The sequence below is a fragment of the Vipera ursinii genome, assembly GCF_947247035.1.
Source record: "Vipera ursinii genome assembly, chromosome: Z".
NCBI lineage: Eukaryota > Metazoa > Chordata > Lepidosauria > Squamata > Viperidae > Vipera > Vipera ursinii.
Genome location: NC_139517.1, coordinates 9,137,802 through 9,150,183, shown reverse-complemented (window position 1 = coordinate 9,150,183; position 12,382 = coordinate 9,137,802). Strand labels below are relative to the sequence as shown.

Here is a 12,382-nt window from a genome sequence, read left to right as displayed (position 1 = left end):
ATACAACCCAGGTGGCTAGAAAGGCCCAACAGAGGCTTCACTTTCTCAGGGTCTTGCAGAAGAACAGGATAGAACAATGGCTAATGACCCTCTTTTACTGGTCTACTATAGAGAGCATCCTCTCGTATGGTATTGTGGTTTGGTATGCTGGTCTGACAGCCATGGATAGGAAAGTATTACAGAGGGTGGTGAGTACAGCACAAGACATTGTGGGCTGTCCCCTGACACCACTGGATGACATCGCCAGGGCTCGTTGCCTTGGAAGAGTGAGGAAAATTCTCAGGGATGACTCACACCCTGGATGGTATTTCTTTACTCTCCTACCATCGGGTAGGAGATATAGGAGTATAGCCAGCCGCACCAACAGGCTGAAAAACAGCTTCTGTCCGTGGGTTGTTAGGCTTTTGAATGAGAAATAACTTTTGTGAACTTTTGTGAATTTTATGCAGAATTGACTTGGGAGGCCGGTGTGTGGCATAGTTGGTTCACATGGTGTAGTAAGATGGAGGGTTTGTTGTCACTGTGTGTTGGGGGGGGTGGGAGCACAAAGGGAGGCTCAGCTAATCTCAATGTACACATAGTTGTACTTTGACAATAAAGGTTCATTTCATTTCATGTCATTAAAATATAAATTCCTGTACATAGTCCTTTCCCAGCTATATGGAAGGACCCACCTTTAATGTATCCTATTAAATGCATTAAGAGAATTGGTGTCTGCCTCTCTGTCCACACCAGACCTGACCTGGAGACTACACACAACAATATAGCATTTGAATGCCTTTCTGCCTGTCTGCAGTTGATTTTGCAAATTGCAGACAAAAATACTGACTTCACCTCCTCATAGAGCTATGGAGCTCATGTGCTGGAATATACCAGTGACATAATTTTCACATCACAACACATTTTAACACTACAGAGAAATTATACATTTCCCCTTTGATTTTCTTGTATTCATATTACTGTTCATTACTGGTCAGCAATGTTATTTAATCTTTAAAAGAAAAGATTCAGAGAAGCTCTCTAGGTTCAGGACATGACCCAGAAGACATTTCATATTTACCAATATGCATATTAACTTGGTGTTCCAATATGATACAATATAAGAGACCCAAACACTGCCAAAATATGAAAGGATGGAAGTCACAAACCAGAACTCATTCACATTGTTAGCTAAAAATTCAATTTTATTTCTTTGTTAGTTGCTCTTTTGTATTCAAATCAGGCCTCAGAATAATGATATAGCATTTTGGGGAAAAGATGCAGACCAGTAATCCAGCTGCTGAAGCCAAAATGGAGAAGATCTCCACAGCCACCATATATTTCCCCTTGGTGCTCAGATAGGTAGGAACAAATAATATCCAGACACTGCAAAAAACCAACATGCTAAAGGTAATAAATTTGGCTTCATTGAAGCTGTCAGGTAAATTCCTGGCTAGGAAGGCCACCGTAAAGCTGACAGCAGTCAAGAATCCCATAAAGCCGAGAACAGTATAAAATGTAGTGGTTGAACCTTCATTACATTGCAGGACAATTTCTTCAGCCATTGAGTGCATGTCTGAATCTGGAAATGGGGGAAAAGTTGCCAACCACACTACACAAATGGAAAATTGTGTCAGGGAGCAAGATAGGACAATAGAGAAAGCCAGTCCTTTCCCCACCCATTTCCTCATTTTGGAGGCTGGCTTGGTGGCCATGAAAGCAAGAACAACAATGGTAGTTTTTCCCAATATACAAGAAAGAGCTATAGAGAAGATGAGGCCAAAAGCTGTTTGCCTCATGGGACATTTCACTTGGTCAGGTTGCCCAATGAAGAGCAATGTGCAAAGGAAGGAGAGGATGAGAGCAATGAGAAGAATGTAGGTGAGGTTTCTATTGTTGGCTTTGACAATGGGAGTTTCCTGATTTTTAATGAAGATCCCGAGCACCAAAGCTGCCATCACAGAAAAGAAGATTGCAATAATTACCAAAGAACTGCCCATAGGCTCTTGGTAGGACAAATAAATTACAATTTTTTGAAGGCAACTATCCTGAGCTTGGTTTGGATATTGATCTTCTGGACATGCCAAACAATCAACTAAGTCTAAGAAAAAAGAAAGAAACATAAATCAGGTCATAACCATGTCTATGGAGATTCTCAGTCATCCAGGTCATAGTTATCCCAAAAATGCTTTTTCACGAGGCAACTGGACTTTTTTGCTTTTCTTTGAAGATGTTTCACTTCTTGGATGAGAAGAGAAATGTCTTCAAAGAAAGAGAAGAAATTCTGGTTGCCCCATGAAAAAGCATCTTTGGGAAAGGTCATAAAAACATTGTTTTTAAGCATGAATATCACACATGAGATACATCAAGGTATAATGACTTACATGGGGATTTCGATATTTTTTCTTAAAGTAATTTATAATACAATCTATAACCTGCTGCAGTGCTCATTTTCAATAAGCTCTGAGGTTTACAGATTCCTCTGCTCTTATTCACTTCATGTAATGGACAGAAAGATTAATCTCAAGGGGCAGAAGGAAGAGCCACTACCATATCAAAGAAAGTTGAATCTAGGATCATGGTATAAGCATCTTAGATAAGGCCCTCCCTAGTTCTCATGAAAATAAACGGAAGGAGGAGAGAAGCACATTTAGATTTGCAGGATTCCATTACTATAACCTTATTCTGAAAGTAGTATGGCCTGCATGAGTTTGGTTTCCTAATATGGTCTATCTTGAAAGACTGACCAAAATCTAGCACTCTATCTTGGACACAGCATTCTTTTATCTGATCATTGCCTTGGCAGACCTCTTCCCTCTCTCTCTCAAGATTTACCCAACTTCTCATCATACCTCCTAATTGAATTGTTGAAATGAGACTGCCCTTAAAGACTATCTGGAATATGCAACTAATCCAGAATGCAGCTGCAAAGCACTTCGGGGTACTGTATCATTCACCTCAGTTACCTTACTGCTGTGTGAGCTGCTGTGGCCCCAGATGCTTTCTGGGTACACTTTAAGGTGACAATTGTCACTTTAAAGTCTTGCATTGAAGCCAAGGTACTTATGGAACTTGGCTCTTCTCCAACCATTGGTATCTATAGGATGAAGATTGGTCTGGTGCCTAATAGGGAGGATGCTATTTTTATTCTGATTTTATTGGTAGATGTCATTCATCTAAAATCATTATATGAAAATGGCAATGGTATAAGTTCTATAAGTTTGTCGATCAAATAAAGCATTATATATCTGGATTGAATAGGATGTAAAACCAACTAGATACTTGTGGAAAAAGAATTATCACTGTCAATTTACCTTTACTATCAAAAGAAGATACAAAGGAAGAATCCTGGATAGTCTATCAACAAGTATTTCTTTCTTCAATACTGTTCATAATTTTTTCAAGGAGACTTAGGAAGGCACAATTGAAATTTGAGAAACTTATTGATGCTTAAGAAAGATTATGCTATTTATGCTTATTATGCTGATTTTGTTATCAATATTTCACTGAACCATGAACAATTAATTCCGATTTTCCTTTTTTATATTAATTTAGTTAACAATTATTATTGCAACCATAGAAACCAATACAGTGGGTTTGGTGGAGCAGTGGGCTAATGCCTCCTTAAGTAACACCAGCTGCCTGCAATTAGTGCAGGTTCGCATCCCACCAGGCTCAAGGTTGACTCAGCCTTCCATCCTTCCGACGTAGGTAAAATGAGGACCCAGATTGTTGGGGGCAATTAAGCTGACTTTGTAATAATACCACTTGGGGGGGGGGCGAAAGCCCTAATAAGCAGGCATATACATAGAATGAAGGCTATTGCTAAGCACATTTGATTTGTGCTTAGATTGTAAGCCGCCCTGAGTCTTCGGAGAAAGGCGGGATATAAATGGGATTAAAATAAAAAATAAATAAATAAAATTAATAGAACATAAATGAATAAAAGTAAAAGTAAAAAGTGCTGTTGTATGTCCAGTGTGCCATCATTTTCCATCTCATTCTTGTAGCCTGTCACTTTTGAATGCACTTTCAACTCAATCTGTGTTGTTTGAAATAGAAGTTGGCCTTCTTCCATAAAATCTTTTAGATGTAATCTATATAGAGAGGCAGATGCTATTAAAATTAGCATCAGGGTCCACCATTCAAAAATATCCTTTAACTTACTCAACGCTATAAAACCTGTCAATCTAAAAAAAATTATAATAGCTCAAAAAGCAGTTAACAAGTAATTTCCAAAAATGATTAGAAAGGAATTTTGCAAATTTGGTGTCCCTTCTAAAGTGCCAACCAGTATCTGAGCAAGAGTTTTCTCTTGTCTACCAGAGCACTAAACCTTTTGGAGACCAGTGTTTGGTGGTCTCCTCACAAGGAGAAGCTGTCTGGAGACCGTCTGTGGGAGATCTCAAGTCCTCTCCTTGTCTGAAGAGGAGTTATTGAAGAGCCAGTCTGTTTGCTGGCTTTCATTCTACCACAGTTATTTCTCTTTTCATGGAGCCATCTTCAGTTCACAATTACTTCCCTGGAAGCCCCAACAATAAGTTTAAAATTTTCATCTCTAAACTATGCAACCAGTGGTGGGATTCAGCCAGTTCGCACCACTTCAGCAGAACCGGTAACTAATTGTTTGTTGCCCAGGCCCAGAATGGACTTCCAGAAGTGGCATCCATATAAAGAACCAGTTGTTCACATATTTGAATCCCACCACGTATACAACCTGAGGTAAAGTACAAGATTTCCAGGCACTACAATATTATTACAAATCAATTCCCATTTACACTTACTGTACCTATTTGGTTAGCTATCTTCCCTTCTGGACACAGTTTACAGTCATAGCAGCAAGATAATTTCCCTTCCACTTTTATCTTGCTATGGCCAAGGGGACATTTCTCATTACAGATGGAAAGAGGTAATGTCTGTTGATAAATAAAATCAAAATTATTTCACATGAAGAAGTTATGTTTCATGATTTATAACTTTTTGTTATATATCACAACTTTTGATCAGTTACAAATGCCCAAAACATCAAATCTGAAAATTGCTGTTCCACTTTTGAGATTTATTTCCGGTTTAAATTCCCCACCAAATCCCTCAACTTCTCTTTATCTCTCATCTATTTCTAATGGTGTGATTGTGGCAAACATTGTATTGTAAAAATCTGTTCTGAGAAAACCAGTACCAGAAGCTGCTCAGGGCAGTTTTTTTTTAAATTCTGGAGCCCTTAAAAGACACTTTCCTTAAGATTCCAATCTTGTTTTCTGTTCCTACTCATCATAGAGCAATTTGTGTACTTGGTACAATGAGGTGAAGTTCATATAGTATCTATAATAAGTAAGATCACTTTATACAGTTAGTGGAGCTTATTATCATTCAGCATAGCCTATCAGTATATGGCTAATATGGAGCATGCTACACTTAATGCCAATCTGGAAATATCAGAGGCTAAGGACTGTGCTCTATTTAGTATAATATGCAGTTATTGTGAGTATTGCTACACCATCTTTTGGCTACATTCTGATTTATTTCACTAAAATGCAGTTTCCTTAATATTATATTCATTATTTTATATCGATCTGTGACAACATACAAATGAAAAATGTATTCTTGATATGCTTTCAATGTCTGCATAGATTCCCCTGCATCACTATGACATGCATTTTGAGAAGTAATCTGTCTCAGATAAATTAACATAAGATTATTAATTCTGTCATTCTAAAATTAAAAACATGCCTGAAATGTAGGCTTCAATCAGTCACATAAGCGTTGAAGCTGATTAGTTTTAAAAAATTTGAAGCCCTAGTATTAAAATTCTTTTTTATTCCACAGAATTTAATTTATTTTATTAATATATATATATAAACTGAATCAATTAAAAATCATTTTAAAACAGTATAACAATTTATTAGCAATTTATTATATGATTAGAATATTAAATAATTGTGAGTAATCTTAGCTTTACTAATAAATTATATGGTTACTGTATACCAGTTATGTCATATTCTTTAATATGCTGAATGTGTTAACTTTTTCATGGGATATATTTTAGTTTAACAACTGTGGCATATGATGGCAGGAATCAGAATTCAAAACTGAGTTACTTTCAGTCTGGCTGATATTACCAGCTATGTGAAGGTTGCATTTTTGTTCAAAGCTTGGATTTTTTTTAATGGATTTTTTTTTCTTCTCTAAAAATGCCTTGCATATAATATTGATCATAGCCTCATTCTCCTTTTCAAAACATTTTTACTTTGGATACATCCACCAATGATTTTTTTAAAAGTTCCCTTTTGTTCACATCATCATTAATTTGGGGGATATGATTCTCTGATTAAGATAAATAAGCATATGATGTCATTTATAAATCAAATTCAGCATTCTCTCTAACAAATGTAGGAAAAAAATCACAGACCAATTAGTTTCCATCATATTCCTTCTCTAATTGATTAGTGTATGTTATTATTTTTTAAAAATACCCTCTCCTTTTTCAAAATGACTTTTATCAATAGTATGCAATCCTACTAGCATACTTGAATTAGAATGGCTGGCTGGCTGGAATTTATTTTTAACATATAATTTCTGCTGGCTGTTTGATCAGTTTTAAGGGAGGTAATTCAAAATTTAATTTTAATGAGATGAAATCATAAACAATGTATGGCCCAATTTTTAAAATATTCTCTTTCAATAAGTGGTTCATACTCAATCTCTGAACCTATATAGATTTCTAGATTTCTAGAATTTCTAGATTTCCATTCTTTTACTAGTATACATCTTGTATACTGGGATAGAATTGCCTTGGAACTCCACTTGTAATTCAGGTTCCACAAACTGTTCAACCAACAGTCTCAATAAATTTTATGATAACTTAGTTCATAGACCTTTATATTCCTTTATATATCATGGGTCCAGAAACCCAATGAGATTAAGCCTTTACACTTGTTCCAATGGAAAGAACTGCTTCAAATTCTTTTGGTCAATGAATTTTGGCTGGTGAGATTCAGGAGAAGAATCTTTTCTGCTGTGGACTTGCCCTATGGAATATTCTCCCATCAGAGGTGAAGTCTGCCCCACATTCCTGACCTTCTGGAAGAGCCTAAAAATTTAGGTCTGCTACTTGACCTGGGCCCCTAACAGGAGACTGCTACATTGGAGGGTGGCTGATAATAGAAAAAAACCTCTCACTCCTAGGAAAATACTCACTCCATCATATTGGTTCTTAAATTTTAATATTTTTACTCTATTTATTTTTTAGTATTTTCTAACATTTTATTATATTGTAGGGTGTCTAGAGTCAGTGTATTAGTGAGATGGGTGATACAGAAAATCAATACATTGACACATATCACACCCAAAAGGGGAAAAAATAATCTGATATATGCATACACTTATACATACATATGTCAGTAGCTGATTGATTTCATAATAATGAAAATTGAGACACACCTGATTAAACCTGTGGGGCCAAATAATGTCATTGGTAGAAATGGTGAGAAGATTGCCTGGGGTACCCATAGGCTCAATTTTTCCAACTTTAACTCTTAGAAATGACTTATTTGGGAATATCAACCAATTGGAAACATCAAATCCAGTTACTAATTCTCCATTGGAGCCAAAAGAAATATGTTCCCCTGCAGTGTTATTAAAGGAGACCTGTTGCAAAAAATGGTGGAGCTAAAGAAAAGAAAGAAAAGAAAGAAAAGAGAGAGAGAGGGAGGAAGGAAGGAAGGAAGGAAGGAAGGAAGGAAGGAAGGAAGGAAGGAAGGAAAAGAAAGAAAGAAAGAAAGAAAGAAAGAAGAAAGAAAGAAAGAAGAAAGAAAGAAAGAAAGAAAGAAAGAAAGAAAGAAAGAAAGAAAGAAAGAAAGAAAGAAAAGAAAAGAAAATTAACAGAATTATTTGAAGAGAATAAACAAATGTCAGTTTCTTTCAGTTACAATGAAATCTTCATGGAAAGGAAGGGAGGGAGGGAGGGAGGGAGGGATTATTCTTTGAAGGGGATAGCCAATTTCTTCCTTTCAGTTTGGTCTCGGCTTAGTGGAAAATTGAATTATGATCACTCTACACCACCTCTAAAACTAGAAGAGAAATGTGTTCTCCATTGCATACTTTTTCTATCTTATTCTCTAATGTTATTTTCATTATAAAAAAATCAGATGAGCATTCCATCAAGAAAGAGGAATTTGATAGATCATTTAATTGAATAATCCAGGAATAATGAATTCACACTGGTTTTTTTTTATAAAATGTACATAAGATAATCTCTACCATAGAAAATTCTAAGACTTTTCTTCCAAATAAAGATGCCCCTTAAAAAATTCAAAAAGATTATTAAAAAAAAACTTTATACAGTTCATTGGCAAATGCACTATTACCATAATTAATATTATTCTCATTTCCACAAAATATGTCCTTCCTCTCTTTTCATCTTGCCTTAGGATGAGAATTTTATGATGAGAGAATGGAAGTAGGAAATAGTATTAAAATTTACATGGAGACCTGGGAAATCATACTAGCTAAGAGATGGTACTGTACCAAAATTCAGGAAAACTGTCCAATGGATCCAGACATGTAATTTACATTTTTCTAGGAATAAAAATGTATGTGCCCATCAATAATTGCTTATAAAAGTTTTTTTTCCTTTAAATCTTAATCTCACCAAAATTAAGACAAGTGAAATGCTATTGCTACTCAAGTAGCTGCCAAGGTTTAACACATCAATATGTCAAATGTGCATTAAATACACACACACACACACACAAACAAACACACACACACACATATATATGTGTGTGTGTGTGTAATTTTTTTTTTGCTTGCTAACAAAGAATAAAGGGAGACAGATATGATCATTTCAAACTTATTTGTTCTCATCAGTCAGCCAACTTCTCCCTGATTGGTCTTCTGGTATTAAAAAAACAACAACCCAAAAACATGTAACCTTCCTGAATTTTTCATTAGCCAAAATTACCTGCCATAGTGACTGAAGAAAGAGCTTCCGTCTCCTGTCATCAACCCCTTGACCATCTTTGAATTTGGAGGAATACAATTGCCTTAGAGCATGTGCCACAGCATAGACTGCATTATAGATGCTGTAGCTGTGGCCAGTCATGCTCATTTCAAATATAGATTGAGAAAGAGTCTCCAGCTTCTCCTCCCCAGTGCAGGTCCTGTCACTGTTCCTACCAGTAATATCACCGGAGAATGAACATTCAAATGCATCTTTCCAAAAATCTCTAATAAAGCCATCTTCATTTTCTGTGTTTGGGTTTCTCTTCTTCATAAACTGTCGGAACCCTGTCATTTCCTTTGACTGAATTGCAAATGAAAGAGCACCATGGAGAAAATCAATGGGCAATTCTCTTTGCACAAGAAGGGAGGTGAATTCCATCTGGGCTGTCATGATCCAGACTTTGGTACTTCTTTCCTCTGGAATATTGTCAGAATCTAAAACATAGATCATTAGTCTCAAAGCCACCAGCCCTGCAATTTCAGCATTCAAGATCACTGCAATGACTGTACTCCTCATGATGACTTTGTATAATTTATCTGCCTCCTCCACCATCTCACCTACTTCATTACCATACATTATTTGAGGGATACTTTCTATAAAGTCAAAGCAGATTCCTCTCTCTGTAAACATGGAAAGACTATTCTGAATGAACCTCTCTTTATCTTCCTCAACAAAGCAAACCTTCCCAACCCAGGTCCATCCAAAATGCAACAGTAAGTGTAGTATTCCATTAAACTGGTGCATGTCAACTGGAAACATCCATTTGACAAACAACGCTGCTATTTCATCATTCATCAATGGAGCTGATCCATATGTAATCTAAATGGGAATAAGAAAATAAAAGCAGAGATGCATTATTCTAAAGAACAATGTGCAGTGCACATGTGTTTCTTTAATCAAAATTTCTGTGCTTGAGTGCACTACAGGAAAAAAAAACTTTAATGCTCCATTTTTGCAGCTTAACATCTGGAAGTATAGGGCAATTCATTGAGCAAAATAGTGTAGCAATTTTGGTGATTTCCTTTTCATAAATTTGACCCCCTCTTACCTCAAATGTTTCAGGCTTCTGGGATACTTGTAAAGAGTATCTGAAGATCTGATACTTGAAGTCACTAAAGAGGAAGTTAACTTACCATCTTGCTCCATATTTATATCTCACCTGGGGAAATTTGTAGTTGCACAGAGTTGTTGCCATGTTGAGACAGGTCTTAGAACGGGGTCCTCCAATGACAGCTACTGTGTTGGTCTGGTCATTACATTTGTAGTTGGGAATAAATTTATCCTTTGTAGATAGAAATTCCATTGCTAAAAGATAAGTTGTAATTTCCTCATGATTGTCAGTCGCAATTTGGAAGCCAAGGGTAATGTTGGGTAAAATTCCAGTATGTTCATTGATCTCTTTTACAGCAAATGCCAGAGCCAAAGTGTGTTGGTAATTATGAGTCAGGTACCTTTAGTAAGATTAATAAATTATGTCAATATATTTTTATTCAAATTCAGGCAGAGGCTACATTTGAATAGTTTTATATATTCATAATCATCTAAAATGCTTATTGTTGCCACAACATATAGAATATGGTCTTTAGCAAACTGTAGCCCTGGTTTTTGTGGATTGGGATGCATTGATGTGAGGAGGAGTATCTAATATTGAGCTGAGACATTTGTAGACCAATCCCTTCTCTTCTTAAGTGTCTTCTTAAAAATTTGTCAAAATTATTCTGCAGTATTATTGGAAGCTAGGTTTCTCTGAGCTCTAGAACAAGGGTCCCCAACCCCTGGTCTGTGAACCGACACAGGTCCATGGCTTGCCAGCAACCAGTCCATGAAAACAAGTGAAGCCACATCCGTAGGATGCAGGCAGCATGCAAAATCATGCTCCCTCCAGTCTGCAGAAAAACCTATTTCCATGGAACAGATCCCTGATGCCCAAAAGGTTGGAGGCTGCTGCTCTAGAATATATACATTTATGAAGATTAGTGCAATATGGTAACCATTTTACATTTGAGTAGAAAAGTGAAAAAAATAAAGAAAAGAAGTAAAACAAAGTATTTAAGTGATGATGAGTCTGAGGGTGAGGGAAACATACTACTCATATATTTCTTGCATACCTACAGGTACTGATCAAGTACATCATGAGAAGGAACACTTTGAAAAGTGATCTCATTTGAAAGAAAGAAGACCTGATATATGATAGCAGCAATGATTAAGTCTCCAGACTGATAATACTTGTGAACAATTGGAAGAGGACCTCTGAGGTTGCAGCTGTGAATAGGAGAATTCCACATTGTCTTAGGAAACAAGAATAAAACCAGTATTCTAAACAGAAACAACTCAATATAAAATACAGTCATTATAAATATCAAAGTGTTGCTCCAATTTTACAATTCAGTGGCTGGGCTGTGTCATAATCCACCACCCTCTTAGGAACTTTATCTAAAATGAATTATCACAAATTAATTGTGCATCTTTATTATTCTCCCTACTAGTAATTCTGTATTTCTGAGCTGATATTAATACAATGCATTTTTTTAACCTGTACTCATAGTTTTTTTCATGTTTACTGGGATTCCCTTGAGACACAATGATAACAATATTTAGTTTGGCAATTACTTAGAACATAATAACTTGCAATAGTACTTTCTTTGAAAAAGTCAAAAGGAAATATGTGATTTTATATTTGCAGGACTGTTGTAATATTTTGAACTTTTAAAACTTAATCATGAAGCAGAAAAAGGGGGTAGCATCATATACACTAAAGAAAAAAACTTTTGAGACATTTTTTTAAAGATGCTACCATGTTGGGCAGATACATATCTATAACCAGATTCCAAACTTCCTTGATTTAAAACATAGTTTATTTATTTATTTATTAAATTTTTATACCGCCCTTCTCCCGAAGGACTCAGGGTGGTATACAGGGCAATAAATATCAGAATATAAATACAAAAGTTAAAAGAAGTTAAAAGAATTAAATAATCATGCCCAATATAATACAATGATTAAAACTATGTTAAAATTAGATCCAACCCTTAACCCATCAAACCAGGCCAGATTGTTCAAATAAATAAGTTTTTAAATCGCGCCGGAAGGAGCGAAGGTCAGGGGCCATCCGGAGCTCAGCCGGCAAGCAGTTCCATAGGTCTGGCGCGCCCACAGAGAATGCCCTCCCCCTGGGGGCCACCAATCGACATTCTCTGATCGGAGGCACCCTGAGGAGGCCCACTCTGTGGGAGCACACTGGACGGAGGGAGGTTGATGCCGGCAGCAGGTGCTGCCGTAGGTAATCCGAACCCATGCCATGTAGGGCTTTATAGGTCATTACCAGCACCTTGAATCTCACCCAGAGGGTGAGTTCAAGAAGAACAGGAATTTTGCAGTCATTTTATCACTTCTTTGCTT

At 36.3% G+C, this 12,382-nt stretch overlaps 1 protein-coding gene across 1 annotated transcript; it reads right to left on the bottom strand.

The window, feature by feature from the left end:
* Positions 1 to 1,184: 1,184 nt before the first annotated feature.
* Positions 1,185 to 11,268, bottom strand: LOC310649096 (vomeronasal type-2 receptor 26-like; the record flags this gene model as incomplete). The annotated part of the gene is made up of 6 exons (XM_083377367.1): positions 1,185 to 2,080; positions 4,769 to 4,895; positions 7,420 to 7,626; positions 8,942 to 9,802; positions 10,143 to 10,434; positions 11,096 to 11,268. The coding sequence occupies 6 exons, from the start codon at positions 11,266 to 11,268 to the stop codon at positions 1,185 to 1,187; spliced, it is 2,556 nt and encodes an 851-aa protein (XP_083233493.1).
* Positions 11,269 to 12,382: the final 1,114 nt, after the last annotated feature.